Source organism: Sminthopsis crassicaudata, chromosome 4 (genome assembly GCF_048593235.1).
Source record: "Sminthopsis crassicaudata isolate SCR6 chromosome 4, ASM4859323v1, whole genome shotgun sequence".
Lineage (NCBI taxonomy): Eukaryota > Metazoa > Chordata > Mammalia > Dasyuromorphia > Dasyuridae > Sminthopsis > Sminthopsis crassicaudata.
Genome location: NC_133620.1, coordinates 174,274,579 through 174,298,024, shown reverse-complemented (window position 1 = coordinate 174,298,024; position 23,446 = coordinate 174,274,579). Strand labels below are relative to the sequence as shown.

The window sequence follows — 23,446 nt, the reverse complement described above, 5'->3', positions numbered from 1 at the left end:
TGGGGTGAAGCATTCTTATACATTTCAAGGAACTGCCAGCTCACAATAACCCAGCAAATCAAGCCAGGCTGTAGAACAAGGCAGCACACAGATACACATGGGCACGTGCTTGTCACCTGCACCAGGCAATTGCAAATAGACCTAACACTTCTAGGGGCAACCAACTTGTTCTTATTTTGGACTATGAAACTGTTTAAATAATGATGATATTTGGGATGGATTGAATTCTGGACCTGCCAATCAGATCTACATCCATCTAGGCTTCCTGGAAAGACACAACTGTCTTTTAAAAGAAGGGGCTGCTCTGTTTAACTGAGAAGCTATGTAAATACATTCTTTTAAAGCGGTGTTTTGCCTTGGTGACTCTCTAAGCCAATCCAAACACTAGAGTAGCAGGGTTTAGAAGTAACTGTAAATAAGATCTCAAAAGACTTGAGAGTAGCAGCAAATAATGAACTGTGACAAAGTATCCTAGGAAAATGAAGCATACAAATGATAGAAGTAGTGGAGGGAGAGAGGGAAGTGGAGTCTAAATCTCAAGATCATTCCAAATGCCTGAAAATACTTTAATAAAGTAAATAAATCATTTTAGGGAAACTGTTTGCAAACAAAGCATTGAGGTTTCCTCTAAATTCTATAACTGAAGTGAAACTAGAATCAATACCTGGAAACCACCATCAATACAGGTGAAAAATAACTGAAAATTAGCAACATTTAATAGAAGAAAACACTTTCTTCCACTTATATGTGTATACATATACATATATATGCATATTCATATATCTATATTTATACATATATGCATATATAGGTACATCTATATCTAAATATACATATATCTATATCTATCCTATATCTATACACATATATGTATATGTGTAGAGAGAGAGAGAGAGACATCCCCTCAGAGATGTAATTGTGAGGACATAACCAGCTTGGGCCTATTTTCTAGACTTTTTTTGAATTATTGTATATAAAATTAATTATTAGGAGGATAAAGGACCAGAATTTCAGAGATCTAAATCAGCTCTCTCTATGTCTAATCTCTTCCTCTTCTCAGTTCAGAGTAATTTCCCTGTGTTCACTTTCCAACCATAATTTTCTTTACATGAAAGACATTGCACCTTTTAAATCTAAGTGTTTAAGAAAGCCTCATCGTAGGAAATACTTTAAGAACAAAAATTAAACCAAATCAAAAAGAAATAAAGAAAAAGAAACAAACCCAGCTCCTTTAACTGAGGCTTGGACTTTCTGATGCAGCGAAATCTCTTCTGCTTTGCAGGCTTACTGTCTAGCAGATTTTTTGCAGACTTTAACTGAAAAAATGTCTCAGCGGGGTAAAGGGTTTTGAAATTCCGCAGTTGTCCCCCGTCTCCCCTCCCCCATTCCCTCTTCACACAATTACAACATTCCCATGAAAAGGCAGCCTTCGAGCCGCCTCTAAAAACACTAGGACACATTAGGTATGAGTTTGTCCTCTCAGTCTCTCCCTCACTGACCCTTGTGCAGAGAAATGCATGACCTAATTGAGAAATATTGCGGCGCATGACCCAGATTAGACATTTTTGCAGTTAAATATCCTATTCTTCAGACATCGCCCCAAATATCCGGGGCTTCTCTTTTCTTCGAAAAAGCTAACGCTTTTTCCTAAGTATAAATTTAAAGGTGGAAATCCTTTGACGTTTTCGGACTTCCCTCGTCTCGGACTTAGGGTTTTCTTTATAATGCTCAAGTCTTAAACGGTGACCCTGGGAGAAGTTTTTTAATAGTAGTTGTTTTCTTGCAAATGAATTGTCCTGGTGTTGGCTTGTACTGTAGCTAGACTAGAAAGTAGTGGCGATGTTTACTTAACAGTTAATTTTTTATTTAAAGTAATTTCCCCTCACTTCCGTTTTGTCATTTTTGGAAATGACACGCTCCTGGATACTTAAGGTGAACACCAACATCAGACTGTATGTATCCTGTCTCACACAATTGATATTAGTTTGGGTGAGTGAATGTGTGTCTGTGTGTGCGCGCGCGCGTTTGTTTTTTTAGAAAAGGTGGAAGTTTTCTGGTTTTCAATAGGTCAGAGGCGATAGACCAGGTATTCATAAAGAATACATCAGAACCTTTCCGATCCTTGGAGGCAGGCGCCGCCAGGATCAGCCTAGTCCATTCTAGCGCCGCCGCCGCAACCTAAGGCTTCAAAGATCAGAGGAGTCTAGTTTGCGGATCACCGCGCACTGACACTCCCTGGGTAGCGGACGCATTTCACTTGGCCGCCTGGAGCCTCGAGGCAGTATTTCCCCGATACTTTTCCTAGAGGTGGGGAAGAGGAGGAGGAGGCTATTGGGTGAGTGGAGGGAGTGGATAATCTAGCGGGATTCCGAAGGAAGGGAAAGGACAGCTCAGGTAGCCTAAATTAGTGAACAATGCCGCAACTAAGTAAGAGAAAGTGGCAAAGAAAGCTCCAGAGAACCGAAGACTCAAGGCTGCCCAAAGTTTCTGGGCATTTCTATCCCCACGCAACTAGAAGGACACTCCAAAACTTAGTCACTGAATAGAATGAAGGTTGGGTACTTGACTCTTGTATACAAATACACACTCTAGTGCCCCAGTCCCAGTCGTCCCGTGGTACTTTCTGCTTCCCCTTACCCTCGGTCCCCTTCTCCCACTCTAAGCTATATCACCCCCCTAGTCATTTCCTATACCTTCCCAATCCACCCCCACTCCACTCTCCCAGACTCTGTCCTCTGGGCAGGTTACATTTCAAAAGTCAGGATGAAAAGGGTCAGATTTCTGTTCACACGGTTAGTGCAGGCTCCACTGTGGGATTGACACAAAAGAGAGGAGGGAGGTGTGGTAAGAAGTTTTTGGTGGCCTTTTTTGGGGGGAAGTGCGGGGGAGGGTGTTGATTCAAAGGTTTTTGTTTGTTTATTTTAAAGACAACTTCTCTCTCTCTCTCTCTCTCTCTCTCTCTCTCTCTCTCTCTCTCTCTCTCTCTCTCTCTCTCTCTCTCTCTCTCTCTCTCTCTCTCTCTCTCTTCCTCCCTCCTTCTTCCCCCCGCCCCCCCTCCTCTCTAGAATCAGCCTCGGGCTTCTTCCCTGCCGGGGCAAGCCCTCCCAGTCCTCAATTTTTATCTTTTCCCTAGCCGAGGTTTTTCAGATTTGTTTGGCCTTGGAGTCGTCTTTCCTCTCCGGCTTTCCCCAGTTCCTCTTCCTTTTTTCCCTTTTAATTTAGGTTAGAGCTGGGCTTGGGAATTAAATGGGTCAAGGGAACACTTGAGGCTGTCTAATGCTGGGAAGAATGCAGCTCAAAGGGAAAAAAAACTAAGGTCTGGTCACTGATGAGATCTAGAAAAGGATCTTAAATTTATTTTTCTCAGTGGCAGTGTAGGTTTTGTTTAGTGAGTGGATTGTTTTTAAGGGATCTGATAAGCTTCATTTTGCACCTCTACACAGTCTACCCAGAAAAGGCAGAAGTTTAGTTTTGGGATGGTTAACTCCTGGGCACCGAAATGGTGAAAGCATTAGAACCCGAAGGCTAACTTTAATCAGCTCAGTCTCTAAGCCATTGTATACGCAAAACTGTATAGCCGGTTTAAATAGTATTTACATTTCTTTAAGAATGCAGTTTTGAATTTCTTTCAAAAATAGAAACATTTGGAAACATGGGAGAAACTAGTTCAGGGCCTTAAAAAGAGATTTTTTAAAAATTGTTTGACGAAAAAAGAAATTCATTTTAAATCTGAAATTCACAAACAATCCTTTCCCCTATCTTCCAATTGCTTGATTCTCCTAAATCCTTTACTCCTTGCCTGCCTGCTATTAGAAGACTGAGGGTGTGCAAACAAAAGTAAATTTCCAAAACTTTTTTCTAGCTGCAAACATTTGGATTTCTTATGTTGAAGGTAAATCCTGAATTATTCATCTATTTTCTCAGTTCTTCTAGTCACTTGGTGCAAATATATCACCTAGGGTCACTTTCCTAATTTGCATGTACCTTCTACCCCAAGGCGGGAAAATGAAAATGCAACCTAAAAAAGAGCAACTGGGTGCTTAAAAGTTGTGGAAGTACAGTTAAGGAAGAAATAGAACTATCCTATAACGTGACAGTTCCGATCCTTCTCAGGAAATCGGGACTCCGGTCTCCTTTGAGCGAACTACACGTTCCCACATATTCTGCCCAGGAAAAGCAATGGAAACAGGGAGAGAGAAAAACGAATCTCCATTAGAAAAAGTTTTAAGAGAACAGAAGGATAAGTTCTACACGACGAAAACGCGGATCTGGACGGGAAAATCCTAGATGGGCAGTCTTCCTTTTACTGTTACTGCAGCCAAACACTCTCAGGGTAGAAGGGGAGGAGAAAGAGAAGCAAGAGACTGAGAGACCGAGAGAAGCGGGGGAAGGGGGGGGGTGTTTGACATTTAAATGTAGTTCAAAAACTTTGGGACTGAAAGTAACCGGGGGAGGAGGGAGTTTGCCGAAACCAAAAGTCTTGCACTCAACACCTGATCCTCAGTCTTAGCGTCAGCACAACTTCCCTACTTCGAGTTGAGAAATGCGGTAACATTCGCCACGGGGTCGACCAGATTGCGCCTTTCCCCGCCCGCAGCTCCCAGGGACCGGAGGTGCAGCGGCTGCTTTCCCACGCTTGGAAACTACCCACTGGCTTTAGGCTTTCGTAAAGGACACCCCTCCTCCCTGTTCCCCTCACTACCGCCCCTTCGCCCCGATCGCCTCTCAGCTACTAGCCAATCCCAAGCGCCCCCGACTCCATGAGGGGGCTGGCTGATGCTGCCCATCAGTAGCTTTTTGGTCCAATAGGCGGCGCCTGCGGGGGAGCCAGCCAAGAGGTGGGGGGGGGGGGAGGAAAGATGGGGTTACACCCGGGACAGAACGCGGGGGGGAAGGGGGCGTGCCTGGAGACTGGGCACTTGCGCTCGGTGGAGGTAGGGACTGCAGCGTGGGAAAGAGCAAGCAGGAACAGACCGCTGCAGCCGCCGCCGTCGTGCAGCGCTTGCCAGGCTCTGCGCTAAGCTGCAGACCACGAAGGGGAGGGGGAGGGGGGAGAAGAAAAAGTGGTGGGTATTTATTTCTCATTAGTCTGCCGTGTGCATCCCCCCGGTCCGCAGAGATGAAGCGACCTTGTGAGGAAACTACCTCAGACAGCGACATGGATGAGACTATAGACGTGGGAAGCGAAAACAATTATTCGGGGTGAGTGTGAGTAGCTCAGGTGATGGGGAGTCGGGAAAGGGTTTCTCCCCATTGGAAGTCATCTAAGGGATTACTTGAGCGGGGCGAAGAGAGACCCAGGTGGTCCTCTAACATTCCGGTATGTCAAAGGCTTTGTGGGAAACTCCTAGTGTGGATGAGCATCTCTTGCGAAATCTCAGGGGATCCTGGAGGAAATCTGAAAACTTTTGCCCATGAAACCATTCGTGTTTCGTTGAGTAGTGGTATTAGGGGGTTAGATGAGGCACTGTATTGTTTTTGAGGGCTTTGTGTTTTTTTAATCCTTTGGGGGTGGAGTGGAACTCGAGAAAGGTGAGACGTGCTGAAATACGCCTGTGGTTATGAAAGATTTAATGAGCCATTGACTTCCGACGCTATGGGTCACCTGAAGCATAGTCAGCTGTCATATCCCACTAGTGGCTTTGCAAAAGGACTAGATGTAAGGACTGACTTTAGATGTCCTAGCTCCTGAAGATCCAATCCGGAGCCCTTTCAAAAATGGAATTGAAAAGTTCAAAAATGTTCACTGGAAATTTTGAGACGATTTTATAATGTCCAGATTGACTAGGTGGCGCTTTGTGCAATGAGCATATATGACTATGGCAATACAGAAATAAAATGACCTATAAGAGTGCTTTCAGGCATCATCATTTTCACTCTGGTATCAGTAGGATTACTAGGGTTGGAAAATAGTTGAGTCATATTAGTAGAAAACAAATCACCATTTCACATGACAGAGTTACCTGGCATTTTAGTGCCAATGCAGGTCACATTATAATTGCTCCCAATTAGCATTCTCAAGAGCTGTTAAATTATTTACTTTCAAGTAAGTGTCATGCAGAGGTCAGGATTCTTGTCTTTTGAAAATTACTTTTGTATTTTCACAGCAATCCAAACTCAAAAAAAAAAAAAAAAGATATTTGAAAACTTTAAAAAGTCTTCTATCCTAGAAGTTCTTAAAGTGTGACCTGAGGGCTCAGGGGGTCTTTGGGGTCAAAACTTCTTTCATAATAATGCAAGATATTTTAAATTCTAGTACAGTAAACCTCAATAAATAACCCCTATAAATAAAAGCTTTTGGGGATCTTCAACAATTTTTGTGTAAAAGGGTCTTGAGACTAAAAAGTTTGGAAAGTGCTGATCTATTTTATCCAGTTAATTGATTTCTCAAGTGCAATATGTTATAGTTCAAAAATGAAGGCTGAAGGTGCAAAAGACATTGAAAAAAAAAAGGAGAAATGTTTGAGGAAGGGGTAAAAAAGAAGGAGAAGGACTAGTTATGTTGGAATTCTGAGATAAGAAATAGTTCTCACCATCATTTCTGAAAGAAAACAGCACATATAATAAAAAGAGCACATTCATGAAAATAAAATGTGTAATGAGTGTACATTATGAAAGAAGAAGACATAGATAAAAAATTAAAAGTGACTACAAAATGCATTTTCCAGACTTTATTGGTAGGTTTAAATCTAGACTTGAAGATTGAAAGATTGTGGTTGAAAACCACAGAGCTCAGATTCATTTTCATAGTAAAGTAGATCTAGGCATTGTTCTTAGTTTGATGCAATAAATGTTAATAAGTTATTTGATTCATAGTATTCTAGGAGTTAGATACATTTCAAAATTTAATTTTTCTTTTGCTAAGAAATAAAATAAGATAGCTTTTGTTCATTTTAAAAATTGGATCAAGGGAGAATACTGGTGACACATGACTAGAGTGTATCTGTTTGATAGCAAGACTTTAATGTGACCTTTATTTTAAAATAGCTTTTGCTTTATCCTATGCCAGGGAGGGAAATGCTATCAGAGGTAAGCTGACTTTGAAAAAAAATCTGTCTAAGTGAAACTATGAATATATAAACTTACCTAACTTTTCACTGAATCTTTCCATCATTGTTTCAGTGAATTATGCATAGAGGCTCAGAATAGTTTTTTCTTATGGCCTTGATGCCAAAACTATTCATTAAAAGATGTTATTCAAACCTAGAGAGAAACCAGAAGGCCTAAAAAGCAAAACTTGGTAAAAGTGAAGGTAGAGTTAAGAATAAAGGACCAAACACTTAGAGGAATAGTGTAATCACTGAAAATTTAATAGGTGGCATCAGATACCCAGAAGGGAACAATCATTGTGTTATGTAGCACCTGACGCATTCTTACTGTTTCATAGGCAAAGTACAGGCTCTGTGATTCGATCAAATTCTCCAACAACAACATCTCAGATTATGGCCAGAAAGAAAAGAAGAGGGGTATGTGTACTGTTGTTTTTTTTTTTTGTTTGTTTGTTTGTTTTTTTGTTTTTCCCTTTTTCTTTGATTTCATGAAATCAATCTAACATGTAACATTGTATCTTTCCCCTAAGCGTAATTTTACTATTCATACATTCATAAATTTTTTTCCTTCTGGAATAGATTATAGAGAAAAGGCGTCGAGATCGAATAAATAACAGTTTATCTGAGTTGAGACGACTTGTGCCAACCGCTTTTGAAAAACAAGTAAGATGCTTCCCACCTCCCCCTTAAAATGCATGTATGTTCGCTCTCTTACATACAGATTCTCTCATCTGGTAATGTGAGTTCTTGTTAAAGCTCATTAAAATAATAGTGTATGTGTCCTGATCTGGCATAAAGCAGCCATTTCAATAAAATGCTTTGTTGTGGCAAAACTATTAAAAACATAATCCGTCATGAAGCTGAAAAACATTTCCATTCTTTGCTTCTTTTTCCCTTAAGGGTAGGAGTGTTCATGCTTTCTCTGTTCTTTCTATGAATACCAGTAGTGGTTTTGTTTTAAAATGTGCTGCATGCAGTATGCTTTTAAAAAAATGAAATGCAAATTAAACTTCTGTCTTAAATTGTGTTTTTTTATTTAAACACTTTTTCTTATTAAAAAAAAATACAGTAGTTCTAGAAATAGCATATCTAACCCACAATCCTAAAGTACAAACTAATTTACCAACCCATTTACTTTCATTTTAACGCCTTATTATGAGTCTATTTGATTTGAAACACTTTTAAAAGTCCAGTATGGTCAAACTTGACCATGTAATTAACCATGCTCAGAATAGAAATACACCTTTAAAAAATAAAAAAGTCATTTGTACAAGTAAGAAAGTAGAGAGCTGATCAATTTCAAAGTTGCTTGCTTAATGGCTCAAGAAAAGTAACATTTAAACCATCTATACAAGTCTGCTGGCAGCACAGACACCAGAGAGCATCCTTCAAAGGCTACAGAAACATATGATGGAAATATTTTCAATTTAGTTCAAACAGGGTATGAGACAACACTTATTTGTTCCATTTTATTGTTTACTTCGTGAACACCACAAACATTATAATACAACCCCTACAAAGCCCTTGGAAAATACTCTGAAACTGCAGTTTTGAGTTATTAGTCATTCTCAGTGAAACTAGTTGTGCCATCTTTATGGAAAAGATTAACACCGAGAAAAAGTACAGTATATAATACATTATTAATTATAAATTCTTAATAGGGGAAAAATTATCAAAAAGACATTTATTCTATAGCCTGAGTTTTTCCATAAGGGGAAAAATAACATGAAAAAAAATATATAATCTTGATGAGGAATGCTTTGAATCTTTCTGTGTTGTTATTAAAATATCAATTATCAATGCTTTTTAAAAATGTTCTGATTACTGAAAATGTGTCCACAGTTATTAGGATCACTGGGTTAGGAATTTTTTTGGTTTGTTAGATTTTTCTTAAATATTGACTTAAAACAACTTAAGCTTTAAAAAACAAACCTCTGTTCTCTGGCAGTAAGTTATTATAAACACATGGTTTTCACATTTGCAGAGTTTGGTTACCAAGAACAGAGAGTTATAAGTTGTCATAGTATGATTAGAAGAGTATTCTTTCATGGAAAAAAAGTAACTTGGGAACTTCACTATGGACTGAGTTCTGTCCATTTAAACAAGTAAAGCTTAGAAATCGAAACCAAACCTTAGCCTCTACTTTGAAAACATAAGAATGTAATATGTTATATATTATCCATACAGCTTTTGCTGGCAAATTAAGCATCATTAGGGAAAATCTATGTGTTCCAATGACTTTTCATAGCTATCTTTACAAAGAAATAATTTCGATATTTTTAAATATCTAAAGCTCTGTTCTGAAGGAGCTCACAGTCTAATCGAGAGGTCCCATATACAAATAAATAACCAAAGCAAAGCAAACTGGAGGGAGGTAGTTCTAATTCAATTATAGGAAAAATATATTTCAAAAAATGATTCAAAGGTCCATAAGAATTTAAAATATTACCCAGATTAGAACTGAATTTCCCTTTTATTTTTTGGATATTGATACACAGAGTGACACCTGCTGGTCAAAATGGGAAACGGTTTGGGTTTTTTCTCCCCCCCCCTTTATCCAGGGAGGAACTTTGCTGAATAAGATATAATAGATTATTTTAATAACAAGATAATTTGCCCTTTAAAAACTTATTATTTATTTATTAAGAAACAGTTCTTAGGGTAAAATTATTAAAACCATGTATATTTTGCATCATATAACAATTAGTAAATCCATAGTTTCCAAAATAAGGCAAAGGACATATTTTTTTAGAAGATAAAAAGTTTATTCAGTTTTTCAGCCTGCACAACTGAATGGTTTTTAATTCATTATTTTAATATATAATAAAAATATATGACACAATAAAAAAGTCTTTGGAAAGGTCAATTATTTTACTAGACTTCTAGACAGTCTTTAAAAATAGATATCATAATTAATAAAAATCATGGCATAGTATGGATAGTTATAGCTATTCAGTGATGTAATATAAAGTCTGATAGGCATCTGAAATATATTCTGGGAAGAAATTAAACTAAGAATGCTCTAATATAAAAGAAAAATAAAACCATAATAAGTTCAGTGAAAAGTATGCTAAATTAGAACCTATACGATTTATAAGATTTGACTTTATTTTTCAAGGGATCTGCAAAACTGGAAAAAGCAGAAATATTACAAATGACAGTGGATCATTTGAAGATGCTTCAAGCAACAGGAGGTAAAAGTAAGTCACTTTGTCTTTGCACCATTTTTCTCCCCCCTCCCCCAACCCTTAAAAAAAAAAAATCTAAATCTAGAACTGAACAGTTCTTTAACATGCTGGAATAGGCGGTCCCAGATTAAAGCAGTGGAAATCAATGCTAATGGCAGGATTAAACTCGTGGGAAAGGACTGTTGGAACAAAAGAAGCACTTGACCCTAGGCTTGTGTTTGCTTTCATAACACTGTGGGAGTAAAGGCTTCATTCACGAGTAGCCCAGTCACAGATTTGTTTGGGGCTTCAGAAGAGCTCAGAAATCTGCACTGGAAGACAAAACAAACACACAAACATGCAAATATAAACAGGAGGTTGGCGTCAACCATTAGGCTGCACTAAAATCAATGCTAGAATTTGATATAATGTAGATATATCTGTAAGGAAGTAAAAAATCTTTGTTGTTTTGGATTTCTTTTGTTTGGAGTAGGAGTAGAAAGCTATTTTAAATCCCCAATAATAAACCTCTGTATTTCACACAATTAATGGAAATAACTATCCCCAGGCTCCAGGCTCCAGTTTTAGGTACTATGGGGAAATGAGCTAGTCAGTGTTTTGATGGAGATAGTGGGAAGATGAGAAGGAAATATTTCTATCAATTAAATATCTCCTTTTTAAAAAGACCCAAAATTCACATATTAAGGGAAAGAGGGCCTCCAGATGCTCTGATTCCCTTACACACACATCCCTCAGGTTTTATATTTGGTTTCCTCTTGAAGGATATCCTTAATGCTTGTTTTAATTACCTTATGAAGATGTTTGGGGAACACTCAGTGAGATTTCTCTCACATCTTATCCTCCCAAGTACAGTAAGTGTAAAGGACAGTGGATAAAGTTTAGTCAGAAGGCCTCCAGGTTTTAGAACTGTTATACCACTTACTGTGTGACTCAGGTGATTCACTTAAAATAGCAATTAAAGCAACTCTACTACCTACCTCATTGAGTTGTTGTGGACCAGCAATTAGAGGGACATAGCAAATTGTAAAGTGCTAGGTAATCATAAAATTAAGACAACTAGTTGTAAGTTTAGGCAAGTAACAACTTCTGTTGCTTCAGTTTTCTTATCTGTATAAGAAGAACATCTATTTCCAGGGTTGATATAAGAATCAAATAAGAATATATTAAAACTTGGATTTCTGTTTTATGAAAATATAAGCCAGAAGTATAAGGTATGCCCTGTCACTGTAGCTGTTCAAGCAGAAGCTAGATAACTGCTTACCAGGAATTTTGTAGGGAGGAATCATGCTTTTAAATAGGAGTTGAGCTAAGAACTTCTGAAGTCCCTTCTAACTTAATCTGGTTCTATTAAAATCAGAGATTTTTATTTGACCTTATAGGACCAAACTCTTTTTTCCATCTGGAAAATAAAGCTTGAAGGGACCTCAGAAATCCTTAGTCCAACCCCTGTTTAAAAGCATGATTCCACCCTAATACATTTTTAATAAGCAATTATTCACCTTTTGTTAGAAATCTCTAGTAGAAGCTAAGGAAATCACTCGATTTAGTAGAGCAGGAACTAGGAATCAACAGTAGCTGAGCATGAATACTATTTCTGCCACTTAACTACCTGTGTGAGCTTGGGCAAAAGTCACTTTCTTGACCTCAGTTTTTTCATAAGTGAAATGAAAGGGTCGATTGAATAACTTGTTAGGCCCCTGCCAGATTTAGATCTATAATCCTGTGAATTTAGATTATAAAAAAGCATATTTCCTTATTTCATACAGATCTAAGATAGAAATGTTAGGTAGAGGGGCAAATCTGTTATTAGAGATTTATTGTACCTCCTTTACTTTTTTTTAAAATACAGGATTAAAATTTTAGCATTTTCTATTCTTTTTTCAGCTTATTAAAACACTAATTGTGCAGAGAGCAGTGTACTAGATATCAGAAAAAATGCAGGATTTAGATAAAAGGCACCCCAGCCTTTTAGGACTTTACAGTCTAGTCAGAGGATAAGGAAGATACAAACAGAGATAACCACAATACAAAAGTAAATACTAGCTACCCTTCCATAAAATGAACTAGCATTCTGTTATTTGAATTGTTTATCATTTTGAACCCAATCGCCCAGGGGCTATTCTTGGCTATTCAAAAGAGAACATTTTTTTTTTTTTAAATGTTCATACTGTCTGTTCTGGGTAGGTAATTTTAAAAATAATTAAGCAGGTGATGCATAAAGGTTTGGGGAAGAAATATGCAGTTATCATGACTCTTAGTCAATAGAATGTCCTTTGTCAAAGATTTTCAGCCTTGGGCTATGGCTAGATTCTGTCTTCACTTGGCATTGGTATTATTTTTTAGTTAACATTAAGAAACAGCAAACTACTTGGGTCTGTAAGTTACATAATAAAGTGTAATATTGGAATGTGTTTAGTTTATGGCCACGAAGGAAAATTTCCTGGGAGTTTTTGGAATAAATTTTAAAGGAAACTGTGCTGTTTCCTTTGTAGGTATGAATGAGCTGAGTAATGTCAGTTTCTAAAGCCATTTGGGCTCTGTCTCAATAGAATAATGCTTCATTCCCTTTCTTCTGATTATAGTGCTTCAGGATATTTCACTTTCTGACTATGTTAGCTTGAAAACTTAGAAGATAATATATGTACTTTTCCTTGATGACTTCTTTTTTTCTGAAATATCTTTCATTCCTGATCTAAAATTTTATTTGTTAATAACACTATTAATATGTTAGGAGGGATTATAGTTCTCTATTGTACTTATCTAACACCTTCTAATCTGCCTAATTTATTAGGTATAAAGTTTTATTTTTTATATAAAGTCTATTTTTAATCTCTCAATATGTTCCCAAGACCTCCAGACTTGTAATTCTAGGTATAGAATTTTTAATACATTGGACAACTGTTCTCCAGTGTTTTGGCTATAGAATGTTATGATGTCACAGAATCTCAGAGTCAGAGGGAACATACTAAGCAAAAATTTCTTCTGCCTCAAACCTGAAAAATGATCATTTAGGACCTTTCTAGTAATTCACATATCTAACAAAAGCCACAAGGATTTCTTTTCTGTCAAGTAGTTAGAAAAGATGATGATTGTGTATGATTAGATTATTCTTACTTATTAGATTATTAATAATAATAATTAATTATTAATAATTAATAATCTTATTAGATTATTGTGTGTGTATGTTCATAGAACGATTTCATTCTAAGGGTTAAAAAAACCAGAAATTACATTATATGAAGTTAAAGAAAGAGAGTGAAAAACACTACTATATATCAAGGTCATAACTACAAGAGCTGGAAAGGACTATTCCCACACCTCATTTTTTAGATGAAAAAATTTTGGAATAGGTTAAAGGCTGGTGTCACACAGGTAATTGACACACCAGAAATGAGATTTAAACTTTGGTTATCTATACCTATGTTCTTTAACATAGGTATAACCTAGGTTATACCTATGTTCTTTCCATTAACTCCTAAGTTCCAAAGATTACTCTGTGAAACAAAGTAGTGAACTTACCTCCATATTTATCTATTATTGTCCACGAATTTTGTTTTTCCTATATATACAAATATGTGAAGGAGTTATAAGTTCATCAGTAAGTAGAACTTCCAGCATTGGAACCCATTTCACAAACCCTGATCACAATTTATCTAGAGCCTTAAGTTCTAGGAATGAGTTTAAGTGATTTGCCCAAGATAACACAGATAGGAAGTATCATTGGAGACATTTAAACCTAGGTCTTTCTTACTCTATATCTAGTACTCTAGCTACTGTCTAATATTATCTCTGTTTTCCCCCAATATATGTAACATATAACATATATTATGTTACTATGTCCTAATAAGGGGATCATTTTAACTATGGGATAGTAGGAAAAACCATGACTTTTACCGTCATGGAATCATGTGTTTTAGAGGTGAAAGTTTTTAGAGCCCATTGAGTCCAGCCCTTCTCATTTTAAAGAAACTAGTTTATTATTGGTGGAATTGTGAACTGGCCCAACCATTTGGGAGAGCAATCTGGAATTATGTCCAAAGAGTTATTAAACTATCTAATCACTTTGGCCCAGTAATATCAGTATTTGGTCTGTTACTCAAGGTAATTAGGGGAAGGGGGGAATATGTTATAAAATGTGCATTGCAGCTTTCTTTGTGGTGGCAAAGAATTGGAAATTGCAGAGAAACCCATTAATTAGGGAATGGCTGAATAAGTTGTGTTATATGATTATGATGGAATCTTTCTTCACTATAAGAAATGATAAGCTCAATGATTTTAGAAAAACATGGAAAGAGTTACACAAAATAATGAAGAGTGAGTGAATTGAGCAGAACCAAGCAAACAGTAACATTGTTTTAAGAACAACTTTGAGTGAATAATTTATTGTGACTATTATAGGTATACAAATTAACTACAAAGGACATATAAAGAAAGATGCCATCTGTATCCACAGGAGAAAAAAAGATAAATAGAAGCATATATAATTTTATGTATATGTACCTATTTGTGTTTAATGGTAGCCATCTCAGATAGGGGAGAAGAGAGGAAAGAAAAAAAAAAAAGAAATGTATATCATAATTTCATTATATGTTCAAAAGAAATAGCAAGTTGTACACAATAGATTTGCAGTTTCATATGTAATCTTTTTATTGTACTATATTATAGAAATGCTTGTTGTATTTCATAAATTAAAAATAAAGTTAAGAAACTGTGGCACAGAGAATTTATGTTATTTACACAGAATCATAGTTATATATTTTCCTTTGAATTCTTTTGAACATCTTATTTGTTTCAATTAACACTTATTTTCTCACCCTACACCTAAAAAAAAGTAAAACTAAAACAAAAACCCAAATCCCTGATAACAAATACACATAATTAATCAAGACACATCCCCCATTTTTCTTTTCCAAAAATGTATCTCTTTCTGTGTCATTAGGCTATCACTTCTCTATCATTCACTCCTCTTAAAGGATTCATTCCTACCTAGTAAGCTTCTACAGCATTATTTGAGCCAAGTACAAGGCCTTATCCACTATACTATACGTATTCCTTCCATAATTAGAAAATTTGAGTTTCTGAAGTGCCTTATCCTCAATAACAAGCTTTATCCCATAATAAATGGGCAACCTGGTGCAGCTAGGTGGCACAGTGGATAGAGCACCAGCCCTGAAGTCAGGAGGACTTGAGTTCAAATCTGGCCTCAGACACTTAACACTTCCTAGCTGTGTGACCCTGGGCAAGTCACTTAACCCCAATTGCCTCAGCAAGAAAAAGAGATGGGTAACCGTTGAAATTTTAAGGAGTAAAACAGCAATAAAAGCTGCATGGTAGGAAACCTAATCTAGAAGTACATCAAGGGTCACTTGTAGAAGAGGCAGAGTGTATATGTACTTATTTATGTCTAATGATAGCCATCTCAGACAGGGGAGAAGGGAGAAGAAAGGAAAAAAAAAAGAAATCTACATAATAATTCCATTATATGTTTAAAATGTTTCATTATATGTTGTACACAATAGATTTGCAGTTTCATGTGCAAGGAATTAAGGAACCTGAACCACATTTCAGGCATGAGATGAAAACAAACCTGGGCAGACTTGGGAATATAGTGACATTATCAGGATTAAGAAGAATTACATATAATATAAAAATCAGCAATAAAATGTTATTAGGGGAAAAAAGAAGAAACTAAGGCCTGGTTCAACAACAACAACAATAACAAAAAAATAAATTAAGACCATGTCAAATTTTGGCAAATCAATTAGCCTCTCTTATCTTGCTTCCTCATCTTAAAATAAGCAAGATAGAATAGATAATCTAAGGTCTAATTCTTATGGTGGTATGACTCACCTTTTAGTCAGTTATAAGACTAATTTCAGGTATGTGTGTATGAGCATATATACAAGTATGTACATCTATTTATTAGACTACTCTTGGAAAAGTGCCAAATAAATGAGCTTAAGAATGAGTGGTATTTTAAAAAATGAACTGTATATATAATGAAATTCAACAAAGTAGGCACCTTATATCATTAAACATCCATGTACTAGCTGGCAGAAAAACTGTTTAATATAGCTCTTCAAATTAGTATCTGAAGTGTACTTAAAAAAAAAACCCACCTCATTTTTTTTTCCACTGAGACTTTTTTCTTTATGAGGAACAAAATGTTTTCACTTTGCTGTTAAGTAACATAACATGTCAAGATGCACAAGATTTTACTAAGCAAATGATATCCCTATAAAATTGTTAAAGAAAGGCCTCAGACTATCAAAATGTATGTGATGTTTAGCATCTAGGTTATAAAGGATAATACTAGAGAGAAAGGGTCAGAATGGCATTCTATAGCATCTTTTTTTTTTCTTTTAGACTGGGGTTAAGTGACTTGCCCAGGGTCACACAGCTAGGAAGTGTTAAGTGTCTGAGACCAGGTTTGAATTCGGGTCCTCCTGAATTCAGGGCTGGTGCTCTATCCACTGTGCCACCTAGCTGCCCTCTATTCTATAGCATCTTTAAGCTTTATAGATCTTTAATCTTCAATCCATGTTGTGTGTGAAAGAGACAGAGAGACTCTAGAGCTCTATTACCATGAAAAGGCTGCCATGGAAATCCACTCTTCCACAGAACAAGAATAAAGCAACATCTTCTTTTTGGAGGAGTCTGAAACATGGATGTTTTAAATTTCTTTTTCTGTTGTGATATGTGGTTGCAGGAACTGTTACAAATTGTATTGCTAGAGTTTGTCACACATGTAAATTACCAAATAGTCTTTTTAAAAACTTATATAAAAGTAAAAATACAAGTAGCTATCTTAAGAGTTTAGAAGGAATAAGTTTTAGCTAAATCTAATGAAAGACAAAGCAGATCATTAACCATTTTTTGTTTCTCCTTTCTCACTCTTCTCTTCCCCACCCACTCTTTTTTCTTCTTCAATTCTACATATCAGGTTATTTTGATGCCCATGCCCTTGCCATGGATTTCATGAGCATTGGATTTCGAGAATGCCTAACTGAAGTTGCAAGATACTTGAGTTCAGTGGAAGGTCTGGACACATCAGATCCCCTGAGAGTTCGACTTGTGTCTCATCTCAGTACCTGTGCCTCTCAGAGGGAGGCAGCTGCCATGACTAGCTCCATGGCCCACCACCATCATCATCCTTTACATCCACATCATTGGACAGCTGCTTTTCACCATCTTCCTACAGCCTTGCTTCAGCAAAATGGACTCCATGCCTCAGAAACCACGCCTTGCCGGCTGTCTACAGCATCAGAAGTGCCTCCCCCTTCCCATGGCTCAGCTCTTCTCACAGCCACTTTTGCTCATGCTGACTCTGCACTTCGAATGCCTTCCACAGGCAGTGTGGCACCTTGTGTTCCACCTCTCTCTACTTCTCTCCTGTCCCTCTCTGCTACCGTCCATGCTGCTGCTGCAGCAGCCACAGCAGCTGCTCACAGTTTCCCCCTTTCCTTTGCAGGGGCATTCCCCATGCTCCCACCAAATGCAGCAGCTGCAGCAGTAGCAGCTGCAACAGCCATCAGCCCACCTTTATCTGTGTCAGCAACTTCCAGTCCCCAGCAGACAGGTAGTGGAACAAACAGTAAACCTTACCGACCCTGGGGGACAGAAGTTGGAGCTTTTTAGTATTCCCTGGAATTTCTACTAGACTTTTGGCAGTAGTAACTGAATGTCCTTCATTTCAGAGTCAGCGTAAAGGCCTGCACCCTGAAGGTAGCAGCCATGACAGATGTCTGAAAATCGGCCATGAAACAAAAAACACTGTTTTAGAAACAGATCTCACAAGAAGAATATTACCATTTTTCTTCTTTGTTTTTGCTTTAGATATCTTGTTAACCAACGTCAGTGAGCTTTTGAAAATGTCACACTCTTTTTACTGTTTGTATGAGGGAAATACACAGATTCTAGAGATAATCTTCCAGCTACACATCTTCATGTTTGTGGGTTAGGAAAGAAAATACTCCATGGAATCCTCTTGAGGCTGGATGAAAACACACACACATACACACACACACACACACACACACACACACACACACACACACAATTTAAAGTTTCTTAAGTGCCTGAATTATTAAATATTTTCTCCATAAGGGAAAAACATTGCACAAGAAAAGAAGGTAGAAAGGTATGGGTTAAGAAATGAGAAGGGAGGGAGTACTACATTAGGCTACAGACATTTGATACATTTCCAGAGAAGAGTGCACTGTTAAAACCAACAGATTTATTTAGCTAAAAGGGGTTGCTGAAAAATAATTTTCAGGTTGAAAGGCCTAGTTTTATCTTACCTGGTTTACTTTGTAGAGACTTGCCAAGTGGTGACATCTAGCATAGCATTGGTATAAGCAATTATCCTATCAGTGCTTGGATTAACAGACAATTCAGCACCACTTGCAAGCCTTCAGGCACTTTTCTTAAAAAATTGGCTTAAAATATGGTGTTTCTTTATTAGTGCACCCAAGTATGTAACTGCCTACTGAGTGCCCATTGGAGGATATATGATTCATGCCAATACAAAAAACTCCTTTGTAAGATGTTAAATTAACTTATTTAGTTGCATTTGGACTATTTTTATATTATATATATATATATATTATATACTTTTCATTGCCTCCTGATAACATGCAAAATCTTTCTTCACCTATGAGGGAGATTGTACTTTCTAGGGACAAAAGAGGATAAGATGGATAAGGAGCATCAGGAAAAGAAAAGGCACTATTTTTTTAAGTTGCTCTTTCCCAAATTCACAGATTTCATTTGATTCCAAACCAAGATGAATGTATTCAATGTGATGCCAGTAAATTATTTGATGTCCATACCCAAACAAATAGTGCTACACAATGATGTTTTGATTTGTTTTTTGTTTTTGTTTTATGACATAAAATAATCTCTCAATACATTGAATCAAGCACGTGAGATTTTATGTTTTGGAAAATAAAAACACAGCATGTATTATGCACTTGATTTCTCTGCTGTGTGGAGAAAGCAATAAACATTATGAGAATGTTAAACATTATGCAAAATATACTTTAAAATATTTGTTTTAAAAATACTGTACCTAGTCTTGGTTTTGCATTACTTTGTAACTTTTTTCTATGCAAAAGTCTTTACATATCACTAATTAAATGAATTCCTTTTTTTGACTGTTGTTATGGATAAATTAAAAGTGTTTGCCACTGCAAAGTGGAAAAAGTAGGTAGATTGAAAATTAACCTTTCTCTACTTTCTCCAGCAATCTAACCTAAGATTTTTTCTCTTCCTAAATCATTTTAGCTGCTTTTTATTGTAATTTACTTGAACCTAAAATTTCTGAGCCTACCTGATCTCAGGACAATGTTTGTTTCCTAGGCTTCTAAATTCAGCATCACTGATATGACACTATTGTGAAGTACAGACTGATTGATTCTCTATGCCACTAGGCACATTCTCTATTCCTATCTTTTTCTCAGGGAAAAAAAAAAGATGTGTACTCATCGTTTCTTCTTAGAAATAACTTGTCGCAAAAATAGACCTAAATAGAAATTAGAAATAACTTAATCATGCAATACTACAAAGAGAATATATCCTAAAAATCACATATCACCAAAGTCGTTTATAGAGTTTTTCTAATATTCATATATACAAATAAGGTGCTATGCTTCCCATTTATGCTTTTCTGAAAAGACATTGTAATAATCATAAAAATATCATCATGGGTTTCCTTTCCCTCTTTGCTTCCTTGAAACCTAGAAAATATATTACTGATTTCGGAAAAATAGTAATTTAAACAATGCAAAAAATGAATAGAATTAAGAGGTTTTTTTCATTATATTTCTGTCTTTGCTAGTGTGTATACATTATCAGTATATCATCTTGTCTTTGCTAGTGTGTATACATTATCAGTATATCATCTTTATTCAGTCCTTCAGGTTCAACTTAGTATTGCCCAGATCCTAACATCTATACTTGGATCTGTGCTTTTCAAAATTGGTTCCAAATTTATGTTTAATTAATCATATGGATATGATCTCATCTTAATTGAAGTCAACATATATTTATTTATCAAAGCACTTCTTGTCAGGCACTCAGAAGTTCAAAGAAAGGTGATACTAGGAATTTGTTTTATTTGGGGAGAAAACATGCAAACAATTTTGTTTAAACAAAACATATATAGTGCAAGTTGGAGATGATCTTAAAAGGGAAGGTGCTAATGTTAAGGGAGATTGACAATGATTTTTTTATATAAAGAGAGATTTTAGCTGAGACTTGAAGGAAACCAGGAGATGGACATAGCACAGAATTCCAGCATGAGGGACAGCCAGTGAAAATGCAGTTATTAGTCTTGTATAAGGAAGAGCAAAGAGACTGTGGAAGAGAGTTAAATGTAAAAAGACTGGAAAGATAGGAAGGGATCATATTTTAAAGGACTTTAAAAGTCAAACAGGATTTTATATACAATCTTAATTATTTCAAATTAATTCTCTATGTAGCTTATTTGTGCTTAGTAATTTTCATGTAGTCTTTCCCATCAGACAATGAACTCCTTGAAAGTAAGAACTGTCTTTCTCTCTTTTTTTGTATTCCCTCAGCTTTGTACAGGGTCTGGCAGAGATGCAATTAATAAATGTTAACTGACTGATCTTGAAGACAATAGGGAACCACTGAGCTGAATGGGAAAGCAACATATTCAGATCTGTGAGTTAGGAAGGTCAATTTGAGAAGAATACAGAATGGACTGGAGGATGGAAAAACAAGGCAAGGGTGGGCCAACCAAATGTTGGAGTAACAGGAAGATTATACAGCCCGACTATTCACATTGTTTGAGTTTATGAAAAATAAGAAAATGGAAGGTTTATCCTGGTTTGTGGACGATGGCTGGATTGTGAAGCAAAATTGAATTGAATGCCCCAGTGCTGCCATCTTTAAAATAATCTTATGATAGTGTCAATGAGAGGAGTGGGGAAGAAAAGAATACTTTAAATTTCAAATTATAAAATAGATGTGATATAGGGTCTAAATATTGCTTTTTAAAAAGCCAAACAAAATGCCAAATTACAACATTCAAAACTAAAATTTTTTGTAAGACTGCTAAGCACCACCTCTATACATTCAGTAAACACAAAAGTCACTATTGGTAGATATGACCAGTTACTTGAGAGCCCTGACTTACATGACAAGATATTCATGTTCATTTGGTTCACATCCCGCCTGGAGTCAAAGTATTACATCAAAGTTTATAGGAAGCTAGGGATTCTTCTAAGTTTATTTCCAAGGCTTATCTTTACGTTAGTGATCAATTAGAACCAAATTTCAATAAGATTGTGACTAAGACATTCATAGAGTGCTATCAGGACTGGACAGTTGAATACAATTCTGCATAAGCTGGAACAATGCATGCAAAACCCCATAAAAGTGAAGATTATTTCATCAAAGCACTGATAAGGAGGAAAACTGAATAATTATAACATTTATATAGCTTTTACTATGTACCAGGTCCTGTGATAAGTGTTTTGATTTGATCTTCACAACAACACTGGAAAGTAAGTACTTCATATTACAGTCAAGAAAGTAGAGGCAGATAGAAGTTACAAGTAATTTTCCCAACTACCAAATATTTGATATCATATGTAAATGAGGCTACATTCGAATTGTGGTATTGGAATTTTGAGAGTTCCATGGATATCAAATTAGTCAATATTTAAATTAATTCACACTATTCAAGGAAAGTCAAATACTGAGGCTGAAGTTTAAATATTTTGGCCACATAATGACTCAGCAAAATTTGTTGGAAAAGGTCCTGATGTTGGAAAAAATTCAGGCAAAAGGAAAAGGGGATAACAGAGGATGAAATGAATAATGAGTGTCATGGAAATAATGAACATGAGCTTGGACTAATTTAAGGAGATAGTGGAACATTTAAGGGCTTGGAATGGCTATGGTCTATGGGGTCATGACTGAACAACAAGAATTTCCTGACTTTAAAAGGACTAGTGCTCTATGCACAGGCAACAAACTGTTTCTAAAGATAATATAAGTTCACTTATGACTCTACCTATCTAAGATACTGGTTCCCAATAATCTAATTGTAGTGCTAGTTCTAAAAGACAGAAAACTTAAGGAAAGATATTTCTCAAAACAATTCCTTTGTATGTAAATTTATCAAGTAATAAGAGACCATCATGTTATTGAAGCACAATGTTATGTCCTTACATGGATATGTACTAGATGACAATGAATGTAACAATTTTCAATTATCTTCTGGATATTAAGTCAATGGCAGCCTCAAGTCATTTTCCTTTGTGATCAATTTGGAATATTCATCATAGTATAAAGCTTTCCATCCAGAGCTTTAATACCCCTCTGTCATGAGCTTGATAAAATATTTGTGTCATCTCACTTTTTCTCAATAGTAATTTCAAAGCCTTATTTTACCCCATTTATAATTTATAACTGATTTGACCCATTAAAATAACTAAGTGATTTACCACTTAATGTATTACATTGTGTAAAGAAGTAGAGATGACCAGGGAGGTAATGAAGAAAAACTTCAGACAATATTGGCATCTTTCTCTGAGATGTTGGTGCTTCAGAAGGTGAGGTCATCTTGGGACAGGGTGATAATCAGACTATTTTGATTAAGTGTTCATGAGATGAGAACAGAAAATCAGCCTGTGCTACAGCAATTATCTACAAAGAGCTGCAGTTCCTGCTGGGCATGACCTCAGGCTTGAGGAATTCTGGGCCTCTGACTACTTGTATGAATATAGCAAGAAAAAAAAAAAAACTTGTAAAAGAGCATGTGTATCTAATGCTCTGCAACATATATATAGTTTGTCTGATGCAAAAAAAATGGATACTAAAGTACTATGTATAATTAATTGGGGCAGCTAGGTGGCACAGTGGATAGAGGGTTGAGCCTGAAGTCAGAAAGAGCTGCTGGATATTTATTAGCTATGGAATCTTGAGCATGTCACTTAACTTTCTTTGCCTCAATTTCCTCATTTGTAAAATGATCTGGAAAGGGAAATGGCAAATCACTTCAGTATCTTTTGTCAAAATGACTCAACAACAAAGAATCGATTCTTCCCAAAGTGCCAGCCAATCTGACCAATTTTTTGGTCCTTGCCATCAAGATGCAAGATTTATTGAGATTTCCAGAGAGATGAGAGAAAATGAAAGTCGCCTACTAGCAATAGAACTTATATTAGGTTCAAATTG

At 36.3% G+C, this 23,446-nt stretch overlaps 1 protein-coding gene and 1 long non-coding RNA gene across 6 annotated transcripts in view; one reads left to right on the top strand and one right to left on the bottom strand.

Moving 5' to 3' along the window:
- The first annotated feature begins 2,178 nt into the window (after window positions 1–2,178).
- HEY2 (hes related family bHLH transcription factor with YRPW motif 2) lies at window positions 2,179–19,392 on the top strand. Of its 5 annotated transcripts, none has more exons than XM_074309919.1 (6): window positions 2,179–2,335; window positions 5,089–5,202; window positions 7,388–7,466; window positions 7,629–7,712; window positions 10,168–10,249; window positions 17,181–19,392. In XM_074309919.1, the coding sequence occupies exons 2-6, from the start codon at window positions 5,120–5,122 to the stop codon at window positions 17,873–17,875; spliced, it is 1,023 nt and encodes a 340-aa protein (XP_074166020.1). In that variant the 5' UTR covers window positions 2,179–2,335; window positions 5,089–5,119; the 3' UTR covers window positions 17,876–19,392. The 5 variants fall into 5 exon arrangements, with proteins under 5 accessions (XP_074166020.1, XP_074166023.1, XP_074166022.1 ...); XM_074309922.1 differs by having other exon boundaries at window positions 2,181–2,335; window positions 5,118–5,202; XM_074309921.1 differs by lacking the exon at window positions 2,179–2,335 and adding an exon at window positions 3,192–3,892 and having other exon boundaries at window positions 5,118–5,202.
- Window positions 10,245–23,446, bottom strand: part of LOC141566001 (uncharacterized) — an 81,481-nt gene continuing 68,279 nt past the window's right edge. The window contains exon 5 of the long non-coding RNA XR_012489202.1: window positions 10,245–10,548. This is a non-coding gene — a long non-coding RNA (uncharacterized LOC141566001). The remainder of the gene's footprint in view (window positions 10,549–23,446) is intronic.

Excerpts from the sequence above, each read along its gene's own strand:
- HEY2 (XM_074309919.1), top strand. The coding sequence starts at position 5,120 with ATGAAGCGACCTTGTGAGGAAACTACCTCAGACAGCGACATGGATGAG. Across the intron at positions 5,203-7,387 it reads AGCGAAAACAATTATTCGGG|GCAAAGTACAGGCTCTGTGA; the intron begins GTGAGTGTGAGT and ends ACTGTTTCATAG. Across the intron at positions 7,713-10,167 it reads CAACCGCTTTTGAAAAACAA|GGATCTGCAAAACTGGAAAA; the intron begins GTAAGATGCTTC and ends TTATTTTTCAAG.